Below are 21266 nucleotides of genomic sequence, written 5' to 3' on the forward strand. Positions count from 1 at the left end.
TTGGGGCTGATCTGGGCATCCCACATGCGGATGGTTCTTCCCATGCAGCGTTTCCATTTCCATGTGTCTTCAGTATGGGAGTTTGTGTTGGGCTCTAAGAGCACTAGGTTCCTGGGAGAATGCCCTATTACAAACCTTGCCAGCCAGGGTCAGTTAGTTGCCGCTGTCTTTTACAGCATGAGATAGCAGAATGCAAATCCTGTTGGCTGTGGATTTATTCACCTCTTAAAAGGACTGTTTAGCCTTCAGACTGGTGCAGTTGAATCAAATGAGTTTCTTTTGATGGCCACATAGTGGCCAGGGCTTTTCACTTCCGAAAGAGCTGTTAATGTTGGGAGGCTAGTGTTGGACCAACAGCTGAAATTGTTAAAGCTTTATGTAATCCCTCCTCAGAGCTCTTATCAACAACATCTACCCCTGAGGCTCTCAGCACTGCTAGCACTATCAAACTGAGCAGATTATACACATACAGCAGACAAGGCTTTTCTGGAGAGGTGGCATCAATGGTATGGTTTGTTTGGAAATCTGGTAAAAATGCTAGTTTTCAGGTTTGTTTTAAACAGGGCAGGATTTGATTTTAGGATTTCAGAATGGGTAAACATAAAATTAGAGTCAGAATCAAATTATCACCTTTTAAAAAAAGAAATTTAAATTCTTATCCGTGAGCACTTCTGTTGACTCCTTCACATTTGTGGTACATAGGTGCTAACTGATTAGTTGAAAGAAGCACCTGCCTGAATGACACTCCTGTGGCAGTCTGAGAAAATAATTTTGGTCACATTCTTGTTAGCACAACTTCTAGTGGACTTGCCGGAGCAGGCTGGCAAATGAATGTTTTGAAGAAGTTTTCCTGTCAGACTGTCATATGCTTGTTGTTCTTCCTCTTTAAAGGCTAAAACTATGTGAATCTTTATCCATATTTCTAATCTTCAGGCTTTTCTGTGGGTTTAAAAATGATTTTTTGCCAGAAGTGTGCAGCTCAGGAAAAGCTCAGACTGGTTTCCTGCGTGTGCTAGGATATCACTAAGGAATTTTCTGTTTCTAAAACTCACAAAGATGCATTCTTCAAAGAGAGCAGTTTGAGTCTGCATTGTTTGAATGTGTTTATGCCTCCTTATTCATGTTGAGACCTTGTACCCTTAAAGTATCCCTTTGGCATCTGGTGAGCTTATCCCAGCTTGTTCTTTCCTTTGTTTTTATTTATTTATTTATTTACTTATTTATTTTAAAATAGGCTCTTGGTTACATTTTAAACTCTGTGCTTTTTAATTTTTTTTTTTTTTTCATATAGTCTCTCCTTCCTTTTGATGTAGCTGCTCACTTGATTTCCCTTTGCAGTGGCCTCTTTCTCTTCCATGTACCAGTCCAGTTGTCAAGGGAAGTTGCACAGGAGCATATCCTGGGCAGGTATATTTATATATCTTTAAGGGAAAAAAAAAAAAAAAAGTATTGCCATAGAAGAACACCTCTGATTCATAGAAAATGTATCCCCCATACTTCATTTTCCGCTTTCATGTCTCCTGTCTGTACCCAGTCTCATTACTCTCAACAAATGGGATCTTGACTAGCATGAAGAAGTCCAAGCCAGATCCAACATTTGCAAGTGCAGACAATTTCTTAAAGCAACTTTTGGTTTAGCTGGGGTGGATTGTGAGTCATGAGGCACAGTGTTAAATGACCTGTCAAAATGTCTGAGTGGCTTGATTGATTGAATTATTTATTTTCAGCTTCATTTTACAATTGGCTTTGTGTTCTGCTAAATGTAAAAGCTCCCACTTCTGAGAATAGCATAGTATGCTACAGGGCGAGCTACCCTGAAATGAAGTCCCATGCTACTCAGCCCACAGGAATCTGTCAGAATTGGACACAGAAAAGATAAAAGGAGCTGATATATCTGATATATATAAAAAGTTTGACGTTACAACGGATACTGGTTAAAAGTTTTTGAAATAAAAAAAGAAGAAATATATTTCAGGGGAAAACCTGCTAAATTCTAGCTTTCTGGAGGCTCTATAGTAGTGTAGAATCTTTCTCCACTTCAGTAAAACTGAATTCATAATTAAATGAAGTGGAGTTCAAATTGTGTACCTTATGAGCACAACACCTGCATTGCTTTGATAATCTGCAGTGCTTTATGATTTTAATTAGAGGGTTGAAATGTCTTTCTGCCTTCTTTCCTTCACTGGAAAATTCTCTGTAGAGCAGCAGGGTATTCTTAACTGCTGGTTGTGGTTGACATAGTCCTCTTAAAGCAATACACAGATGCTGCAGTAAAATATTTTTCTGTACTTCTCTCTGCTCATATTATTCTCTTCCCACTTAAAGAATAATTAGCAAGCGCTTGCATTATTTAAAAACACCAGCAATCTTGGCAGTAGTGTAAGAGCTGAGGAAGGTTGGAAACACTGGATATATGCAGGTGTGTTCTGGCTTGGACAGCTAACCAGATCAGCACGTTCGTTTGGGTTTTTTTCTTTTGTTTTGTTGTTTTTTTTTTTTCTTTAGAAGGTATGTGTGTGCAATGCTAACTCTTAATTGCTTCTTTGAAATAACTTTGGTCCTGCGAGCTGAAATCAATCCAGGAAAAGCTGCTTTAGTGATTTTTTTTTTTTCTCTTTTTTAATTTTGCTGATTTTCTTTATTTTTTGTGTGTGCTAATTTTAATTTTTATTTTACTTTGGAAAACAAATCTTGGCCTTTCAGATTGGTCTTCCAGTCCCTTGTGTGCGTAATGGGAAGCCTCCTGTTCTCCAGCCTTTTCCTCAGGACAAAAAAGCAAGGCCAAGAGGAGCCTTTGGTCAGGCTCATCCCTGTGGTCAGGGTCACTGCCGGGAGTAGAGACAACGTTAAATGCTGCCATAACCTCCTCCACCGTAGGCAGGGCTTCCAAGGAGCTTTCTTGTCAGTGTGGTTTCATTAACCATTTGTCTGATGAGATGCCACATGCAGGTTTCCCAGTATTGCTGCAGTGCATGTTTACTCTTGCTCTCTCGTCCTTTCATATGCCTAGGGCTGAATGGTTTTGCTTCTACTGAGACATACTAGGAAAACTGCCAAACTGCAAGTAAATGGCTCCTAGAAAAAATTCTTATCTCCTTCTAGGCCACTACAAGGCACAGGAGCATTGCATTTCAATACAAGAAAAACTTACTTTTTTGCACACTTGCATAGAACTGATGTCTTCATTGCCTGGATAATGATGAACTTTTAATGCTAGTCTTGTACTTTCTCACATCTCTGTAGTTCCTGTCTGTCCTGATAACTGAGCATTGATGTACAAGGTCCCATTTCCTCATTCTGTCCCCTGCTTGTTCATCAGTAACAATTCGAAACAACTGCAGTTATTTTGACCAAAGCAGACGCAGCTCTTTGCTGTGAGGGTAAGGTGATCAGTTATTCTATCCAAAAGGGGAACCAGGAGCAAGTCTGACATGACAAGAAATCAAAGAACAGAGCACTCATTCAATATGGCCTTCCATTGAAATCCCGTAGGGAAAAGGCTGGTACTTCAGAGGAGAGGATGGGGGCCTGCCAGTCTGTGCCTCTCTACAGACTTCAGTTCTTCTGCCTTGTGTCTCGATAGAATCAGCCGTGGTGCTGGAGGAAGGGAGCCCATCGGAAATGGAGCTAAAGGAAACCGAGTCCCCAGCTGAGTCTCCAGAGAGTGAGGACATTGAGACTTCATGTTCTGAACAAGTCCTGAGTGAGGAAAGGTTTGGTAAACCCCAGGAGTCTTATAGCAGGGTAAGAAGAAACAGGTTAACCAGCTCTGTCCTGTATGACAGCCCCGTCTTCAGACACACGGGAGAATTGTCTGTGCTCAGATGAGTCCCTCTTGGCACCCTCTGAAAGAACTCACTAATGATACCAAAATGCACATGCAGTCATGATTGAGAGTTCGGATGGCTTGTGAGGGACTGCATGCAGAACAGCAGCATAAATACCTGTTTTATGTAGAGTCCTCGATCTGCATTGCTTTGTACTTGGCACCTTCCTGCTCATCTTTCACTGGAAGTGTCAGGGGGTGCCTCGAGCGTTACTGTTTCAGCTTTTATTTTGCATGTCAGGAAAACTGTTCATCTTTGTTTCTCCCTCTTTAAGTCCTCCTCAACCTCCAGCCAAGAAGAAAAATCTCTGAAGTCAGAAGACCTGGTGGAGGGCGGAATTCCCATCGGGAGAGTCCTGCCGTCAGAGGACGGCCGAACGCTGGAGGAGCTTTCCTTCCAGCCATCCCAGCCGCTCAGCAAGTCGAGTTCTTCCCCTGAGCTACAGACGCTGCAGGAGGTCCTCAAAGACGCAAATGGCAGAGAAGTAACTAGGAGGCTGAGCACAGAAGTGAAATCAAAATCCCAGTCTGGGAACCTGGAAGGGGAAGGGCTGGGCGGTTGGCTGGGCAAGGGGGAAGATGCCAGAGTGACGGGGTCAGGCGGGTTGGATGGCACCGGTCCTGTCACCTCGCCTCGCTCCCCCTCTGGGCACCGGCCCCGAGGATACACCATCTCCGACTCAGCGCCATCAAGGAGGGGAAAAAGGATTGAGAGAGATGCCTTCAAGAGCAGAACAGCAGCTTCCAATGCTGAGAAAGTACCCGGAATAAACCCAAGGTGGGTGGAGGGGCTTATCTGAAGCTAGAAATCGTGAGCTCAGAATTGCTGCAGCCGTGGCTGGATGAGTTCAAAGTGGTTTGCTGGTTTTGTGGGATCTACAAAACAGTATCTGATTAAAAAGAAAGATTAATTACCTGTTTTTTCAGGAGCTAATACAGATGTGTTGAAACCACTACTACCAAATTAATTTTGTGATTTAGGAAACAGGTCTCTTAAATGGCGAAAGAAATAGTTCTTAATCTATCCCAATTTAGGGTCCAAATGCATGTGTGGCACGAATGCAGGTCATCTAGAGTTAACTTTGCTGTGAACAGGATGAATTACTAGTCTTGCAGTTCAAGAAATATCATGTGCAAAATACTGAAAAGAAGGAAAAGAAGGGGTTTGAACTTTAGATATTGGTAGTTGCCCAAAATTCCATTATGAGACAATCTTCATCTTACTGAGGGCAGGTAAAATGCAAATGTCTGTAAAATCATTTATCTGCTAGCCTAGCAATACCCCCCATAACTGTGAGGCAGGAGTGCATTCCTACTCCTCCGTTCTGCGTAAAGATTGCCTTTTGAACGGGGAATTTGTGCAGTTGCTGCTGCTGTTTGACATAACCATTGTGTTTTGTGACAGGGGTCTATTACAAACTGCAGGTAGACCATGCACCTAAAGTGTCTCTAGAAGATGAGTAATACTCTGTTAGCATTTTAATTGCTCCTCTTTTTCTTCTGTACATAACGTTCTTACATACAACAGATCAAAATTGACTTAATTTTTATGGTAACAGGACTTTTTCCCCCCTCTCCCTTAGCTTTGTGTTTTTACAGTTGTACCACTCCCCATTCTTTGGCGATGAAAACAACAAGCCCCTTTTGTTGCCAAATGAGGTAGGCAAGGATTTTCTTTTTAAATTCTTGTAGTTAATTTTTCTAACCTCATTACTTTTCTTGAACATAAATGATAGTAATGAATGTCCAGCTCAGATGGTGCGATTTAAAGGTGTTTCCTACCAACAGTGCTACAGATGGGAGATTTTCTGTACCCCAATCCTGGTGGCTCCCTCTTTATAGCTCTGGGTTGAATTTGAGATATTGGGAGATTTTGCTGGTGCTGTTTCAGAATCCCAGCCTGAAGGCAGGATGATTTGTGGAGTTTTGGTTTTTGCTGGTAAGAGGAATGCAGGATGAAAACAGCGTTAGGTGATGTTGGCAGAACGTCACTAGACAAACCTGTCAGCCCTCCGTATAATTCAGAGTGGCCAAGAAGCTTTCTGTGGTCATATGAGAAATTAGTCATAAACTTCCTGGAGAAGTAGTGCTGGAATGGGGTTCTTGTGAACTGAGCGCCACAGACCTCTGCTGATAGTTTCCCCATACTTCAGCTTCGGGTGGTCAGGCAGCTGGGAGCCTCGGTGAGATGAGGTGATGCCTTGTGCTAAAAATGTTCTTCAGAGCAAGAGACACGGTGATTTTTCATGCCTGGAGCTTAAGTGAAGATACGATGTAATTTGTCATGGCAAGTGCATCTAACCCGTGCAGTTTGCCAGATTTATCTCATCTGAAGTATAAAGCCAAGAAAGTGTGGTGACAGATGCCATGTAGCACTGCTCTGTACCTTAGACTGGTGATGCGCTGTGCCCTTGCAGAACAGAGTAGGGCAGCATTCATCAGGGAAGACACCAGTGGAGGTCAGGAATCTGTGCTTACATTGTGCTGTCATTGTCCTGGAGGGGTTTTAGGGAGGGCAGCGGGTGTGTGGAGATAAGTTTTTAAAGATGTGACCAATATTTTGATTGTAGACGTTTGAAAGATCGGTGCAGCTCCTGGATCAAATTCCTTCTTACGACACACACAAGATTGCAGTGCTCTACGTTGGGGAAGGCCAGGTGAGTTGTGTGCAGGGGCATTAATCCTTTAACGGTTGCATCTCAACAGAAGGCCGGGCACCACTACTCCAGCTGTGAGATCTGTCCTGCTCCTGCAGTAGCCTTGGTTTTCCTTAGTTTCTTGCACTAAAAATCAGTGCCTGCGTGAAGCCCTTCTAGGAAGGTAACAACCTAATCACTCACGCTGATTGAGTGCTCTTAGCATTCAGTGTGGGACTCCCATGTTCTTATTTCCTAGAGCAACAACGAAATCGCAATTCTGTCAAATGAACACGGATCCTATCGCTATACAGAGTTCCTGACTGGGTTAGGGAAGCTCATTGAGCTCAAAGACTGTCAGCCAGATAAAATTTACCTTGGTGGCCTGGACGTCTGTGGGGAGGATGGACAGTTTACCTACTGTTGGCACGATGACATTATGCAAGGTAAGGTGGCTCCAGAAATTGGAAGTAGAAGGATGGTCTCTTCTCATCTTAAGACTCACCTGCCTTCTACAAACTGTTTCCTTTCCAGGGATGTAATAAAGATGACCTGGGGCTCCGTTCTCCCATTCTCTCTCTCATATCTCTGCAAGCCATGTGTTAAAGTTTGGGAGAGGTCCATACCTGCCTTATTGAAGGAAAAAAAAATCACACTATTTACTTTTAAAATAGTCTGCTCTATTCAAGGTTGATAGGGTTTGGTGTAGAGGTTTGTAGAATAAGCTGTTTGTTCTTGAGCTGCTGTGAAGGCCGTTAATTGAGGGTAGTGTGTACATGTCAAAACTCTGCTAATTGTTTCTCTGAAGAACAGTATTGAAAGCAGGAGGGTTGTCATTACTGTGGTCATTAATAGTTGAACTGCAGCGTTACCCAGCTCCTGCAGCACCAAGCGGTGCAGATATCATCCAGGATCTAAGAAGCTATGATGAACTTCCCAAATTTTTTCGTACAGCTCTGTGCATCCCAGTCATCGTACTTAGTCTGGTTCAGCGGAGCAGCTGCAGGTTACTCACTGTGGCCCTGGTGCTCTGCAGAGCTCAATTAGGGGAAGTCCTGGTTTAAGCTATTTAACTCTTCCTCCTCAAACCAGATTCTTCTCACCATGCTACTGTGGTCACGGAATAAATACCCAGAAGCACTTCTGCAGTCCCCCGTTCATTTTCTATGAACAGACAGATAGCTACCCCAGCTTGATGAGAATGCTTCTTGCCGTATCCATCAGGCAGATGCTGAAAGCCAGGCCCTAAATTCACTTTGCGGAGCCTGGTGCAAGAGAAGACTCTGCAGGGCAGTACCTAGAAAGTAGCAAGAGCGGAGGTTTCAGAGGCTGCCTTTTCGCTGGCCACTATGCTCCATGCTCCAGGTACCACTGGAGCAATCCAGTGGGACTGGATTCAGCTGTCACAAATGGGGACAAACCTATTGAGGGAGCACAGCTTACATTTTTTATTATTGTGGTGCTGGTGCTACTTTGTCTTCCAGACAAGTGCTGCATGTTGACTGTTGCTGCTTGCAGCACTGCTTTCCCAGCCAGCCTGAGGATTTTTCTGTTTCCTCTTCAGCTATTTTCCACATTGCTACTCTGATGCCCACAAAGGATTTAGATAAATATCGCTGTGACAAGAAAAGGCACCTTGGGAATGATTTTGTTTCTATCATTTACAATGATTCTGGAGAAGACTTTAAACTGGGAACAATAAAGGTACTTTACTTGCTGGTGTGTTATAAAACAGGGATGTGGCTGTTTGTAAAACCTTAATCTGATGTGTGTTATCTTAGCAAACAGTGTTGAGATCATGAATGGAGGTGATTTGCCTTGGTGCGTTCACATGTGTTAGTTTATGGCATTCACAAGAGTCACGATGGCTGCCAGTAAAATGTATATGACTATTTTATTGTTTTCTCATTAGGGTCAGTTCAATTTTGTGCATGTTATCATCACACCACTTGACTATGACTGTAACCTGGTGACGCTGCAGTGTCGGAAAGGTAGGAATCCCTCCAGCCTTTATTCTCAGTCTTTCCTGTATTGGTGGTGCAATAGCTGCCTTCACTTTGCAGTGTTTTTGTGTTTCAAAAGTAAAAACTTCTAGGAGAAACTCCCTGAAACCAGTTTGCTGCCCAGTTGTGTTTGGATATGTCCTGTTCATGTATCTTCCCCAAGAGAAGAGGTATCTTCCCATTCTACCACTCATACTATCTTAAAGCTTAAGACAAAGTGCTGGCAGAGTAGAGCAGGTCCCTCCAACAGTTGCTTGGGAACACTGGAGGAGATATGAAGTGGAGGTCCCTGTGGCTTTGGCCTCTGCTGTCCTTCCCAGCACTGCAGGACGTGATGTTTGGCAACTGATCGTGGCTCCGTGCGAGTTCAGCAGTGCTGGTGCAGTGATCTGCAGGGGCGTTTGCTTTCCTCTTACCAAAGGGGCACTTCTGGGGTGTTTTTTCGCTCACACTTTGGTTCATGTGATAAAGAGCCCAGCAGGCTCTCCTCAAACCTTTACGAGCAGCCAGAATTTGAGAGCCAGTTGTGTGAAGTTGCAGTGCCAGTTCTGTTACAGTTGGAGCTGTAGAGCTCAATGGGAACGTCTGAGATTCTGTGATGCAATTCCTCAGGTTTATGTTACTTATCTATTTAGTTACTGGCAACCTTTAGCTTGTTCTTAAGTATCTTACAAGAATTTTTTTTCTTCTTCCTTTAAAATGAAGACATGGAGGGTCTCGTAGACACGAGTGTCGCTAAGATCATCTCCGATAAGAACCTGCCATTTGTAGCCCGTCAGATGGCCTTGCACGCTAACGTGAGTACCCCTGAGCTCCCTGAGACCTTCTGTCTTTCAGCTGGTGTCTTGGTCCATCACCAGCTTCCAAGGAAATGAGTAGGGCTTGCTAAAACAAATAAATAAGTTTTCTGCTTCAGTTATTGCTGTCAGTCAGAGTAAGCACGTTAACAGTTACAACTTAGAGCTGTATTTCAGTTGCTGTCGAACTGTACTGAGACGTTCTATTAATTTTATTGTCGTGGTTATGTTAATGTGCTTCCTCTCTTTCCCTGCTTCTCCCCGCCCTTCCCAAATTAGATGGCTTCCCAGGTTCATCACAGTCGATCAAACCCTACTGACACCTACCCATCCAAATGGATTGCAAGGCTACGTCATATCAAGAGGCTTAGGCACCGGGTAAGTAAAGCTGTCTGTTCTAAGTGTTTAGAACTGGGCTCTACCGTAGAGCCTTATTACAAATAAGGCACATAAAATCAGCTATCAAAACTTGCTGAATAAGAGGAGGAATATGTGTATAAGGGTTAGAATCCAGCTCTTGTGGGAATGACAAGTGTAGCGATGTAGGTTTGGACTTGCAGCAAGGGGTTTGGGAACCCTGGTATCTGGACGCAGAGCTGCACCCACTCAGCACCGTGCTAGGGATGGTAGGACAAGCTGTCCTGAGTAACCTGTCCTGCCCTGCCCAAATGGAGAGTGAAGAGAGTTTCAGAGAGAATGGAGCTCATCTGTTCTTGTTTGACTTCCAGCTCCGTGAAGAAACCCAGTACCAGACTCCTGGCCTTCCCCTGCAGATGCATCCATCTGCTCCGACAAAGCCCCCTCCCCAGGTCCCTCAGGACCCTCCACCCACCTACGAGACTGGACAGAGGAAGCGGCTGATCTCCTCGGTGGACGACTTCACAGAGTTCGTGTAGATCCCAGTGGGTCGGTGTGTCTGTTCTGGGACGGACGAGGCAGCGAAAGCGTTTTACCTGCGTTCTGACTCGTGCGGCTGCATGGACGTAGAGGGGCAGGGTTTGGCAGGCGCGGTGTGGCTGTGCTGCTTGCATGTGGACTCGGCATTGAGCCGAGGGAGGCCTGGATGTTTCACTGTCTCAGCCCGCCACTGTTGTCTGACGAGGACACCATATCCCCAGCAGATGCTTCCAGAGAGGACCAACTCTACATGTTTTATTTTTATTTGGTTTGAGCTACTTCGTGGCTTCCATCTCTGACGGGAACTTCCTTGCAGAGCCCTTCTTTGGACTCTTTCCACACCAGCAGCTGGTGGAAGCAAAGTATGATATTCTGCAGTTCATCGCATGTTGGAAGGTGCAGGAATTGTGGGAATTTTGACGACTTTATTTGGAATGAAATATGAAGTACTGAAAATCCAGTCACTATTTTTAAGCACCCTGGAATCCCAGCTCCTCTCCAGGCCTCGGTGCCTCTCAGCACTTGAACTCTTCAGGCTCTCAGACTTGTCCTGCTGCCAGCTCTGGTAAGAGTTAATTTGGCTTCTCAAGTGACCTGCCAAACGTGCTGCTTAAATTCCCAAGGATTTGTCTCCATTTTGAGAGATTCACAGCGAACCCTCCCTCATTCAGCGGAAATGATTTTGCTACCAGAAGTACACAAAACAGGGAGGCGGGTGCCACTCGCCGGAGCAGCAGGATGGCAGAGAGCTGGGGCACGAATCACTTGGGATGAACGGTCTGACCCACCGGGCTGACTGCAGGGATTTAGCCAGCGGCCAGACCTGGCTTCTAGCTTCAGCTGCAGAATTTCCACGGGTTGCAGCGATGCTGGGGATAACTCTCGTCCTTCTCCGTGCACCCAGCAAATCCCTTTTTGAAAGACTGTTGACACGTCTTGGGGCATCATCTCTGAATGAGTTTTGCCTGTTGCACTAACGCATAGTGACAGTCTCTCCTCCTGGGACCTCGGCTGTTGAAGCAGTTCACAAGCGGTCCTTTCGGAGCACGCATGTACAGGTGGAATGGGATTATGTAGCCCATCTTGTGGCAAGATGGTCATCAGACACTACACTACCAAACTGGGAGAAACCATGTAAGCTGGACGATACTGTGAGTACTTTATCTCCTGCTTTGTCAATAAATGGGAAGCGTGGCTTTTTGGTAACGGGTGACAGCAGCGCCCTTGCAATGGAGATGAAGACAAGTGCAATCTGCACACAGAACTGTGAAGTGACAGGTGAGGGGACAAAAGTGATGCTACTAGCTTGTGCAGGGCTGTTTGGGAACTCTACATGTATGTTGTGTTTTGAGTGTTTATAAGTTGTAAAGGAAATAAAATATTCCTATGGTCAGTGGGTTCTTGCTGGCTTGGGAAGATTCAAACTGTGTTTCACAATAATGTAAATTCCTTCCTCCTTCCCCTTTCAGTTTTCCGATCCGTATCGCTCATATTTCAGTAACCACCAGCCACACCTCCACGTGCTGGATGTGGTGCGGTACTTGGCTGTGTTCCAGTCCCTGTACTGGAGATAATCCCTCTGGTTCAGCTTCAGGTAACCTCTGCAGCGGGGGGCTTTTCTGTCGGCACTTCCCACCGCAGGTGAGCCGGAGCCGCTCGTGTGCCCTCGCGGGTGTTCGTGCAGCGGCAGCCTGGGCCGAGCGAGCCCTCGTGCCGCACTCTGCTTGGTTGAGTCTCCTTGACGTTGGCCGCAGACCCTTCACTGAGACGCTGATGTCGTTAATTACAGCCCAGAGCTGCCCTAACAGGCTGGCTGATTTAAAAGTGTCTTGTATTGTGCAGGAGACCTTAATTAAAATTCTGGTCACAGACAAAGAGAATGACAATGGGGTGGGGAGGAATGTCTCTGGACTAGCTCGGGCTAGTGCTGCGTTGTCCCTCTGCCTTTGCTCAGCGCTCACGGGTAGCGGTGAGTGGGCTGGAGTGAGCGTAACAAAAGCACCAGAGCCACGTCGTAGCAGTCATCTTTTATTTGACCTTGTCATTTTTTAAGAAACATCCCCACAGTTACAAAATATGGTATTTTTGCAGTGAAATGCTGACCAGACAGTAACAGTTGGCATATTGGTCACAATCATCTGTTCTTTTTAAAAAAAAGAAAAAAGCACTTATAAAAGTCCCTCCCTCTCCCTTTTAAACTAATGGATAGGGTTTTTTATTTAAGCAGCTTGATAATGTTGCATCTTTGTGAGACTTAAGACAATAAATAAGAAACCATCTCTCGGTGACTACAAACACAGAAATATACATTCAGGAGTATTTATTGGCTAGGGCTGCAAGTCAAGTTTATTGCTGTCGAGGGTATAACTCCATGACTAGTAACTCTGGCTGCAGCTAAGTGCATGTATACGTGGTACCTTAGCTGGGACTGTGAGGAACCCTGTGAGGGTTGTGTTGCTATAGTTTGTACAAATAAAGGCTGCGATGAGAACTGTGATTGCTTGAAGGCTGTCAGTGGTGCCCACCACGCACATGGGCCCTCGCGGAGGTGTTTGGCTTTTCAAGAAACAACTGTGGATTGCAGAGCTGCTCTCCGTACTTCAAGTGAAGGAAAGAAGTAGGGCAGTTGTCTTATCCTGTTTCTGCTCCTCTTTGATTAGAAGAAGCACTTGGTAAGTCACACGCATCAAGTCACACTCACACACACGCAGAGCAAGCTTGGTAAGAAACAGGCACTTGGGAACAAAAATCCTGACACTTCACTTGGGGAGTGTCCTTGTTACACCCCCCGCTCGCCTCCCGGTAGCTTATTAAAGGCTGTTCTGAGCAGCCGGGCCCCTGCTCGCCACTGCCTCTTGCCTCCGTCTCTCCTTCCTGCACTTAACTCCTACTAACAGCCTCTTTTAAATGAGCATGCTCAAGCTGTGGGGGTGGGAGGGGCTGAGAACTGAACTGTGGTTCTTGAACTGACCACCTTGGCTCTTGAAGATGCAGGAGATTTCCAAGACCTGCTTGGTTCATTTTACTCACTGAACGTTGCCGCACGGCCCTCGGGGGTGGCTGGATCTGCGCACGTTGCTCCACTGCAGCGGGAGAGGGATGCACGGGTGCAGCCAGGTGCGGAGCTGGAGGTTACAAGAGGCTGTTCTGGTGCAGTTGTGCTTAGATCTCCCATGTAAGAACCCAAAAGAGAGTTAGAGCTGGCGGCCCACCCAGCAGCACATGCCAGCGAGTGCTTCCTACAGCTACTCTCCTTTTTCCATCTCTCTGTTGGCCAAAAAGATTCCTGCACGCTTACGCAGCGGTTTAGAAGATGAGCAACTTGCTTTTGTCTTTGCGGGTAGTTGCTGTTTGTGCAACTAAATACTTCTCCAGTGCCCTTCCTTTTGAGGCAGAGCGAAAGAGTCAGAACCTTTGGCTCTAAGGACAGAAGTAGAACAGAGTTCCTGAGTTTCACCCAGGGCCGGTGCTTGTCTCTCCGATTAGGATTTTGCTTTATAACCACGTCCTTCCTAGCCCCAGGGAGGACACAGCAGAGGGGCAATGAGCTTAGCGGCTGGATGCGACTGCAGACACGTGCTCAGTGCCGTTACCAGAGCTGCAGTGCCACATCCCAGGTATCCTGGTACCTCTCACAGCTGCTCGTTTTATCGCCTTAGCGGGTTTCGGACTTGCACCAGCATTGTATCCGTTGCCAAAAAAGAGTCATGGGCATCTACCAGAGTTGAGCCTGATGGCTGTGCTGCTTGGGTAAGTAAAAGGAACCAAAAAATGCAAGGCCAATAGTTTTAAATCTCTGGCTTGGAAACCAGTTTTAGCTACCAGAAGAGTTCTGGAGCAGAGGGAGCTGTTTGTAAAAGGAGTAACAAATCGCTTTTTACAGTGCTCAAAGCCTACTACTGTCAGCACCCGAGCCAGCCCTGGGCCCCAGCCCTGGGCTCCGAGGACCTCACTGCTGGTTCTACCTGCTCCAGGCACCTCCTGCCTCCAGGCTGGAATCCTCCATCTCCAACTACCGCTACTGAGCTCTAGGCACTTCTCTGTCATCTCCTCTTCTACCTGCCTGTTCCGTCCCATTACGAGAGCTTCGTGGTTACTAGTATTGGTTTTCTCCCCTCTGCACTCTACTTCCCTCTGTGCAATCTGCTCTTTCAACAACCTTTATGGTGACCAACCACCATCTCACTTTAAGTGATCTTCAAGCTACAGCACACTTGTTTTCTCCTGCCCACATCCTTCCGCAACCTTTCCTTCACATCAATCATCAACTGAGTTTTTCAAAGGTAACTTACACCAGTCCCAAAGCCGTCACCAAGAGCACCCCTGTGTCCTCCTGCACCCTCCTTCAGTCACGCATCAGGGTTGTGGGCAGGTGCCTGGAGCCGAGGAAGCACATGGACAGCTGGAATGAAATCCTTAAAAGTATCTAACACAGCATGGCAGAAGTGCTGGGAGCTGGATGGGGAGACTCAGGAGGTGATGTGATTACAATGGAAGTGTCTGAGAAGACCCCTCACGGGAAGGATGCTTCCAGGACCACCAGCATCAGAGGCAAGATGCAGTCTAACGCAAGGCGCGCTGCCCGCCTGGTCTCGCTGCCCAAGGCTTCCCTCCAAGCCTCTTACATTTCCCAAGCATGGAGCAGGTTTTGGGAAAACACCAACTAGCACAGCGCGGGGCTTCCCCTCCCCTGCCACGCTCCGCTCCACCTGCGGGGACTGGCCCAGAGCCCGCCCGGCCCAACCTCAGCTGGGAGGAGAGCACACGCACCGCATGCACACAGACACCTAATACTTTATATACACGGGACATTCCCAGGAAGAAGCACTTAATACATCCTTTAAATAACTCTGACAATAGTATTCTGTCTCCTATCTACATGTTTCAAACACGTTACCGATGCTATGAAAATATAGCAAACATACAAAAATATATACATTTAAAAAAAACCCAAACATATAAATTACTTACAATATACATAATGTGAAATGGTGATGATGAAGTGAACGCAGGCCCTGGGGAGGCTTCAGCCGCTGCTCAGCACCCCTGCGTTGCGAGCAGGGGGTGCCCCGCGGCGCAGCCCCTCCCCGGCCGGGCACGGCGAGCACAGGCCAGCTGTAGCCCAGCGCACGGCGAGTCCCGGGGAGCTGCGGGGTGCCAGGGCTGGAGGGACCCCGACAAAAGCTCCATTAGGGCTTCACCTGCCTCCCCAACGCCTTTGTGCTTCTCGAAGGGAAGGTGCCAGGAGGTACCGGCACGGCTGCCTCAGGCTGGGGCGTGCTGGGGGCTGCGTTCACTTCATCAGCGCTTGCTCATTTCAGTTCATGATTTAAACAAACAAAAAAAAATACTGCTTTTGTGATATATTATCCCGTTCTTGTTAGATCGCATGTGTCATTGTTAGCCGAGGAAAGCATTGTTTAAAGTGCTGGGCAGTACATACGAACAAGTAAACCAAAAAAATACATATACTTATGTCAATACATTCCTTGGATTAGAAAAGCCAAGCAGCCAGCAGCGCCCGCACCCCGTGGGCCACCGCGCGGGGGGCGAGCGCTGGCGGACGGGGGGGTGGGGGACCGCAGCGAAGCCAGCACGTTGGCAACCCCACGCTCAGGGACGGCTGAAAGCAGCCCGAGGTCTCCGCACCCCTCGGGCTGAGCTGCTGCTCATTATCCCCTTCGTGCCTGGCCGGGTGGCAGGGCTGGCAGCTCGCTGCAGCTTGCGATGTCATTTGTTTTAAATATTGGATTTCTTTAAATACAAATAATATACCAATTTCTGGAGGATAAAAGTAGCCAATACTGGAAATTAACTGATTTGGGTGTAGATATCATTTATCTATATCTATATATATTTATGCTTAAAAAAAAAAGATGGGTTAAATATCTTCTCGAAACCTGTAGCTTTCCTCCACAGTGTGTCTGGTCGACAAAAATCCAAGACTCAGTTCAAACCTTCAAGGCCTGGGGCTCTCCTCTCCCCCTTTCCATCCGGCACAGCCAGCGGGGAAGGGAGGTGAGCTTTGTACCGGTCACCCTGTGCCAGTCCCCAGTAAAGTGTCCTTGTGACAGTCGCCATATGCAGGCTGTTTGCAGATGGGGCCATTTAACAAAAGAGACGACTTTTTAATACTGCCCTACCCCAACGGGGATTTTCTGCACGCTGACCGTACCCCACGCAGCCTTCCCCAGCTGTCCCCGAGGGAAAAGCTCAGCTTTCTCCACCCAACCCTTAATGCTGGAAACCACCAGCAGGGAGGCCAGCCCAGCCGACGGGGACGGTCAGGTCCGTGGAGGATGGCGGCTGTGCCAGCCACGTTGCAGGCAGCCGCCGCGGCGGGAGCTATCAGAAGCGGCAGCTCCTGAGGCTCCAGGTCTGCACGGCAGGCACAGCCCACCCTTCGCAAACCCCTTCCCAGGCGCTCTCTGCCCTGCGAGGGCATTGCTCCCCGCGCTGCCCAGCACGCCGCCTGTTATTTGACAGTGGGGTGCACCCTGTTCTTGGCCCGGAGGGGCCGTTTCTTCTTCACCGCCGGAGCTACAGCGGCGTAGGGTTTGTGTGGGGGCAGCACAGAGGCCGCCATGCTGATGCCTCTGCTTGCTCGAAGGAGCCGGCTGGGCACAGAGCCCCTGCTGCCTGGTGGGGCGGCAGGAGAGTGGGGGGACAGTGGGGCGTCCCGCGGGGGCTGCAGGTCTGTGTCGGAGGAGGTCTCGGGTGAGGGCCCCTGCTCTGCGCTGCCTGCACAGTACCTGCTCAGGACATCCTCCGACCTCTGGGGGTACCTCCTCCTGGAGCGGCGGCTCCGAGAGCCCTCCAGCTGGTGCTCGATGCGGTACACGTCCTCCGTCACCTGGTTGACCCGGTCAAATTGGGCGAGCAGCATCTCGAAGAGGGACAGGAGGCGCTGGATGTCAGCGTCCACTTCCAGGCTGTCCCGGGTGCTCAGCACGAGGCTCAGCCCGTCCAGCTGGCTGGAGGAGGTGGAGGCCCTGGAGCTGTCAGAAGCAGCACTGGGAGTGGGGCCCCGAAAGGACTTGGAGTCACTGGAGTCTCGGGACGGCAGCGGCTCCATCCCTTCGAACCTCACCTTGTGTCGGAACTGGAAGAGAAGAGGGGGGCAGGGGGCAGAGTTATTTCAGGAGGGGTAAGTGGGAATGCCGTGCTGTGGCACTGTGTCCTGCTCCAAACAGCCCCCGGGCTGCTCCCAGCCACTCCTGGTGGGCCAGGCCACGGCGCGGACCTGGGGCCAGATCCCAGATAAAAACACGTGGAACCGTGGGACTGAGAACCGGCAGCAGATACCCCTACAACGCCCCATCACTAGCCCAGCTCCTGGGCTTCCAGGAATGGCCACTGCTCCAGCCCTCACCTGCCAGAGGAACCTGACTGTGAACAGCAGCGGGAAGTAGCCAGAGGCAAAGGAAGGCCAAGGATGGCAGACGCAGATTTTCTGCAAACGTCTGCAGCCTACTGCCTGCGACCAGGCCCCTTCTCCACGGAGTCTCGAGGCTGCACTCACCTCCTTGGCTTTGCTGAAGCCCATCCACATTTTCAGCCTGCGCACGAAGAGCTCCACCATCTCGTAGTCCTGGGGCTCGAAGGCGGGGCGGTACAGCTCGAAGTGCATTTCCCGGTAGCTGTAGATAAGCACCACGGTGAACAGCCTCAGCACGATCCACACCTCCAGGATGATGTAGCTGGTGCAGAACAGGTAGTAGAGGCCTGAGGACTCGGGCAGGCAGGGGCGGAGGTTCACGCTGCCCCGCAGCATGGCAAAGAGCAGCAGGAGGCTGCTGCCGACACTGCGGAAGGACTCCGAGGAAGAAGAGAAGAGCTGCAAAGGGACATTGGAGATGTAATGAGAAGGGTTCAGTGGCAAAACGTTCCCCTGACCCCTGATACTCACTACCCCATCTCACAGAGCATGAGCCCTGCGGAGTGGTCCACAAATCGGCTGTGACAGCGACAGGCCACAGACACAGCCCCTGGCCAAAGCCAAGGCAAGAGCACCCTGCGCAGGCTGGGCACCGGAGCACCCGGGGGACCCGCTGGGCTTTGCTCACAGTCGTGGCGTGGCAGGGACGAGGGACAACACGACCCTGGGCAGCCCTGGCTGACAAGCAGCCACTCTGCAAGGCGAGGCGGGGACAGCGCGTAGTTACCAGGAAGCCGAGCTGAGCGTAGGCCAGGATGAGGACGGCGAACGCCAGCCCCGCAGCGGTCAGCTCCTTCGCGGACTTCTGAAAGGTCTTCCCAAACACAGACCACTGCCTGACAAAACGCAGCTGCTGGGCAGCCTAGGACCGAGAGAGAGGACGGTGTTACAACACGGGCCCATCGCAGAGGCTGCTGCGAGACCCTTCCAGCCTAGGGAAGGGTCTTTCAAACATCTCTAAGCCTGAGAAATGCAAACTCTGGCAGAGCAGAGGACATCCTAGTCAACGGGCTCCCTGCAGTCAAAATCACCCCATCAGCCCCACTAGGCTGAATTCCCCAAGGGAATTGAGGGCCCAGAGGCTTTCGAGACCCAAAGTGCTACAGCAGAGATGCATGTGGCATCACTCCCACCACCTCTGTCCTGCAGTAGTGTCTAGTGGCAGCAGCCCCACTGCATTTGATCAGTGCCTGGCACAGCAGGACCAGTGTCTTGCAGTTGTCTCTACTTCAGGGCCCCTTGCTGCCCCTGCCATGGGACCGCGCACAGGTGACAAGCTGGCACAGGGGGACCAAAGCACACGGCCAAGCCCACGTGCTGCTCCCACCCAACCCTCTCCATACCTGCACAGTCAGGAGGAAGAGGAGGGACGCAGCCAAGGTGCTGAAGATGGTGTTGAGAAAGGCCACCTGGTAGAAGTTGGTGAAACCCTTGCGGTTGTTGAGGTACTTGAGCCACTGCTGGTCGGCAAGGGTGGCCTGGCTGAGGTGCACCACCACGGTGCAAGTGGTGAGGAGGATGAAGACCCACTGGCCATAGTTGCCCCACAGGGTAAAGTAGGCTCTGCCTTCCTTCTTGATGGACAGTGACTCAGACACCACGAAGTAGACCACAAACATCATGAGGAAAACCTGGGGGAGGAATGGAGAGGTTACCAGGGAAGGAGAGGGCAACGCTTGACTCCTGTGCTGCACTGGGGGACCCTGCAGCACCCCAGGACAGCAAAAGCCCCAGGTACCAGGCTGAATTCTGCCAGCCTACAGCTGGAGCATACCCCCAAGTCCTTCCATGCCTTCCTCGCTCACTCAGTGCCCCGCTCCCTCCTGCCCTCGCAGTGAAGCTCCCCAAACCACGTCCAATGCACTCGTGGCAGCGCCCAGGGGAAGAGGGCTCCGCTCACCCTGACGCCTGGCCCAGGCAGGGTCTCTGGGGACGTGGCTCAGCTGGCCGATGTGCCCGCCGAGGGCAGAACAACAAAAGCCTCGAGCTTCCACAGTGACAGGCATGAGTTCAGGGAAGCAAAAAGGCTGAGACAAGACCAACAAATGCTGCCAGACAGGAGGAATCTCCTTCCCCTCGGTAGGGGGGGGAAGGTGCCAGGCACGTTTTCTGTGTGCTATCCAGGCCTGGAAGTGGAGTGGTGACAGGCATGGGGACAAGTGGCCTCAGGCAGGGGAGCTTTAACCCACAGTGACCAACACTGGCCTCCCAGGAGCCCAGGCAATGGGTCCCCAGAGCCCTCTGTGCAGTGACCGAGAGGGAAGAGGAGCGCAGAGGGGAAGTAACACACTGACCATCATGAGAAGCTGCAGCGTGACGCCCCCGCTGAGCCGCAGCAGCGGGAAGGGGCTGATGGTGACCGCGGCGATGGCCTGGCCGGCCCCCAGGAACTCCAGCTGGAGGGTGATGGCAGTGTGCAGGTCCACGCTGGGGTTATATTGCATCAGCTCCACAAAGACTGCCCGGCTCCTGTGGAGGGGAGAAGAGCAGCTCAGGGCACCAGGATAACACCAACTCTGGGCTCTGGTGCCACTGGTTTGTAGGATCATAGATCCTCTCCTGCCGTGACACTCCAGCAGCACCCCTTAAAAATCTGGGTGACAGTAGAACATTTCCTTCGCCCCTGCCACACTTACATGTTGTCAATCCACGCGTGCTGCTGAAGGAAATTCAGCTGAGCCCTGCTTTCCTCTAGCGAAGCCCCCAGCTCCTGGATGTAACCGCTGCTATCGTAGAAAGAGATGTAACCCCAGTACCAGACCCTGCAGAGGAAGAGGAGCCATGGGGCGAGAGCTGAAGGACAGAGCAGCCACTGGTATGCTCTCCTACGTGGCAGGCCAGGAGCAAGTGTGCAGATGCAGAACCTGACCCTTATGCTGCACATCCAAGGGTGACCGCTGCCTCTTTATTTATTTCACAAGACAAATTACAGAATTGCATTGATCCATCTCCGTGTTCCCAACCTCAGAACAGCCCCAAGCCCTGTGGTGCCCGAGACTCAATGAAGACGCATCCAGGAACAAACCAGAGCAGAAACCAACACCGATTTAACATCCAGAATGCTGGTAAAGGCCAATCTCCCATAACCCACTTTAACAGAAAGCTAGTGCTGCTCTGTGGTCTCCGTGGGTGGCTGGGTTACCTTGTTCTGCAGCTTGCCTCTGCCCTTGAAGCTGGAGAGTCGACCCCTCTGCCCCTGGGCCCCTGGGCACAGCAGAGCGCTGTTCAGACAGCTCGAGGTGACATGCACATCTCCAGGGAAGCTGGGCGAGCGGCAGCTACGTGCCTCCCACCATTCACACTGCCAGTGTGGACGTGTTCGGGGAAGGCCTTTGGCACTTCTGTGTGTGTTTGCACTTTGCCAGGCTCAGGGGCTGCAGTCGGCCTCACTGAGGCGAGGGCTGGGAACCACCCTGGGCACCGAACCAACTGTAAAGACGCAATGCCTTTGGCAGATGGAGCAGGGGGTGTAGGTGCAGGCCGGGCAGCTCCTTACCCCGTCAGGTCGGGTGGCGAGTAGGACCACGCAGCCGTCACATTCACGGCCGCCCTTTCCCAGCCAGCTGCGTAGTCAGCAGTAGAAAAGCTGTGCGAGTCGGTGCAGCTCCTCCTGGCAGCTGTGCCCATGCCGTGGAGGACGTCCTGGGCACTGCGCTGGCACTCGGCTGG

At 49.9% G+C, this 21266-nt stretch overlaps 2 protein-coding genes across 9 annotated transcripts in view; one reads left to right on the forward strand and one right to left on the reverse strand.

Moving 5' to 3' along the window:
* The window catches only part of TSC2 (TSC complex subunit 2), a 34861-nt gene extending 23309 nt beyond the window's left edge, over positions 1–11552 (forward strand). For 5 of the 8 annotated variants that reach the window (XM_075165544.1, XM_075165543.1, XM_075165539.1 and 2 more), the window contains 11 exons: positions 1339–1407; positions 3584–3744; positions 4102–4604; positions 5410–5485; positions 6397–6483; positions 6722–6908; positions 8027–8166; positions 8375–8453; positions 9171–9262; positions 9542–9640; positions 9991–11552. In XM_075165544.1, coding sequence (XP_075021645.1) covers positions 1339–1407; positions 3584–3744; positions 4102–4604; positions 5410–5485; positions 6397–6483; positions 6722–6908; positions 8027–8166; positions 8375–8453; positions 9171–9262; positions 9542–9640; positions 9991–10158 — 1661 coding nt within the window. In that variant the 3' untranslated portion in view covers positions 10159–11552. The remainder of the gene's footprint in view (positions 1–1338; positions 1408–3583; positions 3745–4101; positions 4605–5409; positions 5486–6396; positions 6484–6721; positions 6909–8026; positions 8167–8374; positions 8454–9170; positions 9263–9541; positions 9641–9990) is intronic. The other 3 variants (XM_075165541.1, XM_075165546.1, XM_075165547.1) reach the window with 1 other exon arrangement.
* A 622-nt stretch (positions 11553–12174) lies between these two features.
* Positions 12175–21266, reverse strand: part of PKD1 (polycystin 1, transient receptor potential channel interacting) — a 56111-nt gene continuing 47019 nt past the window's right edge. The window contains exons 39-45 of the mRNA XM_075166057.1: positions 21094–21262; positions 20234–20359; positions 19892–20066; positions 18941–19228; positions 18325–18459; positions 17682–17996; positions 12175–17261 (exon numbers count right to left, since the gene is read on the reverse strand). Coding sequence (XP_075022158.1) covers positions 16635–17261; positions 17682–17996; positions 18325–18459; positions 18941–19228; positions 19892–20066; positions 20234–20359; positions 21094–21262 — 1835 coding nt within the window. The 3' untranslated portion in view covers positions 12175–16634. The remainder of the gene's footprint in view (positions 17262–17681; positions 17997–18324; positions 18460–18940; positions 19229–19891; positions 20067–20233; positions 20360–21093; positions 21263–21266) is intronic.

The sequence above is a fragment of the Calonectris borealis genome, chromosome 16, assembly GCF_964195595.1.
Source record: "Calonectris borealis chromosome 16, bCalBor7.hap1.2, whole genome shotgun sequence".
Taxonomy (NCBI): domain Eukaryota; kingdom Metazoa; phylum Chordata; class Aves; order Procellariiformes; family Procellariidae; genus Calonectris; species Calonectris borealis.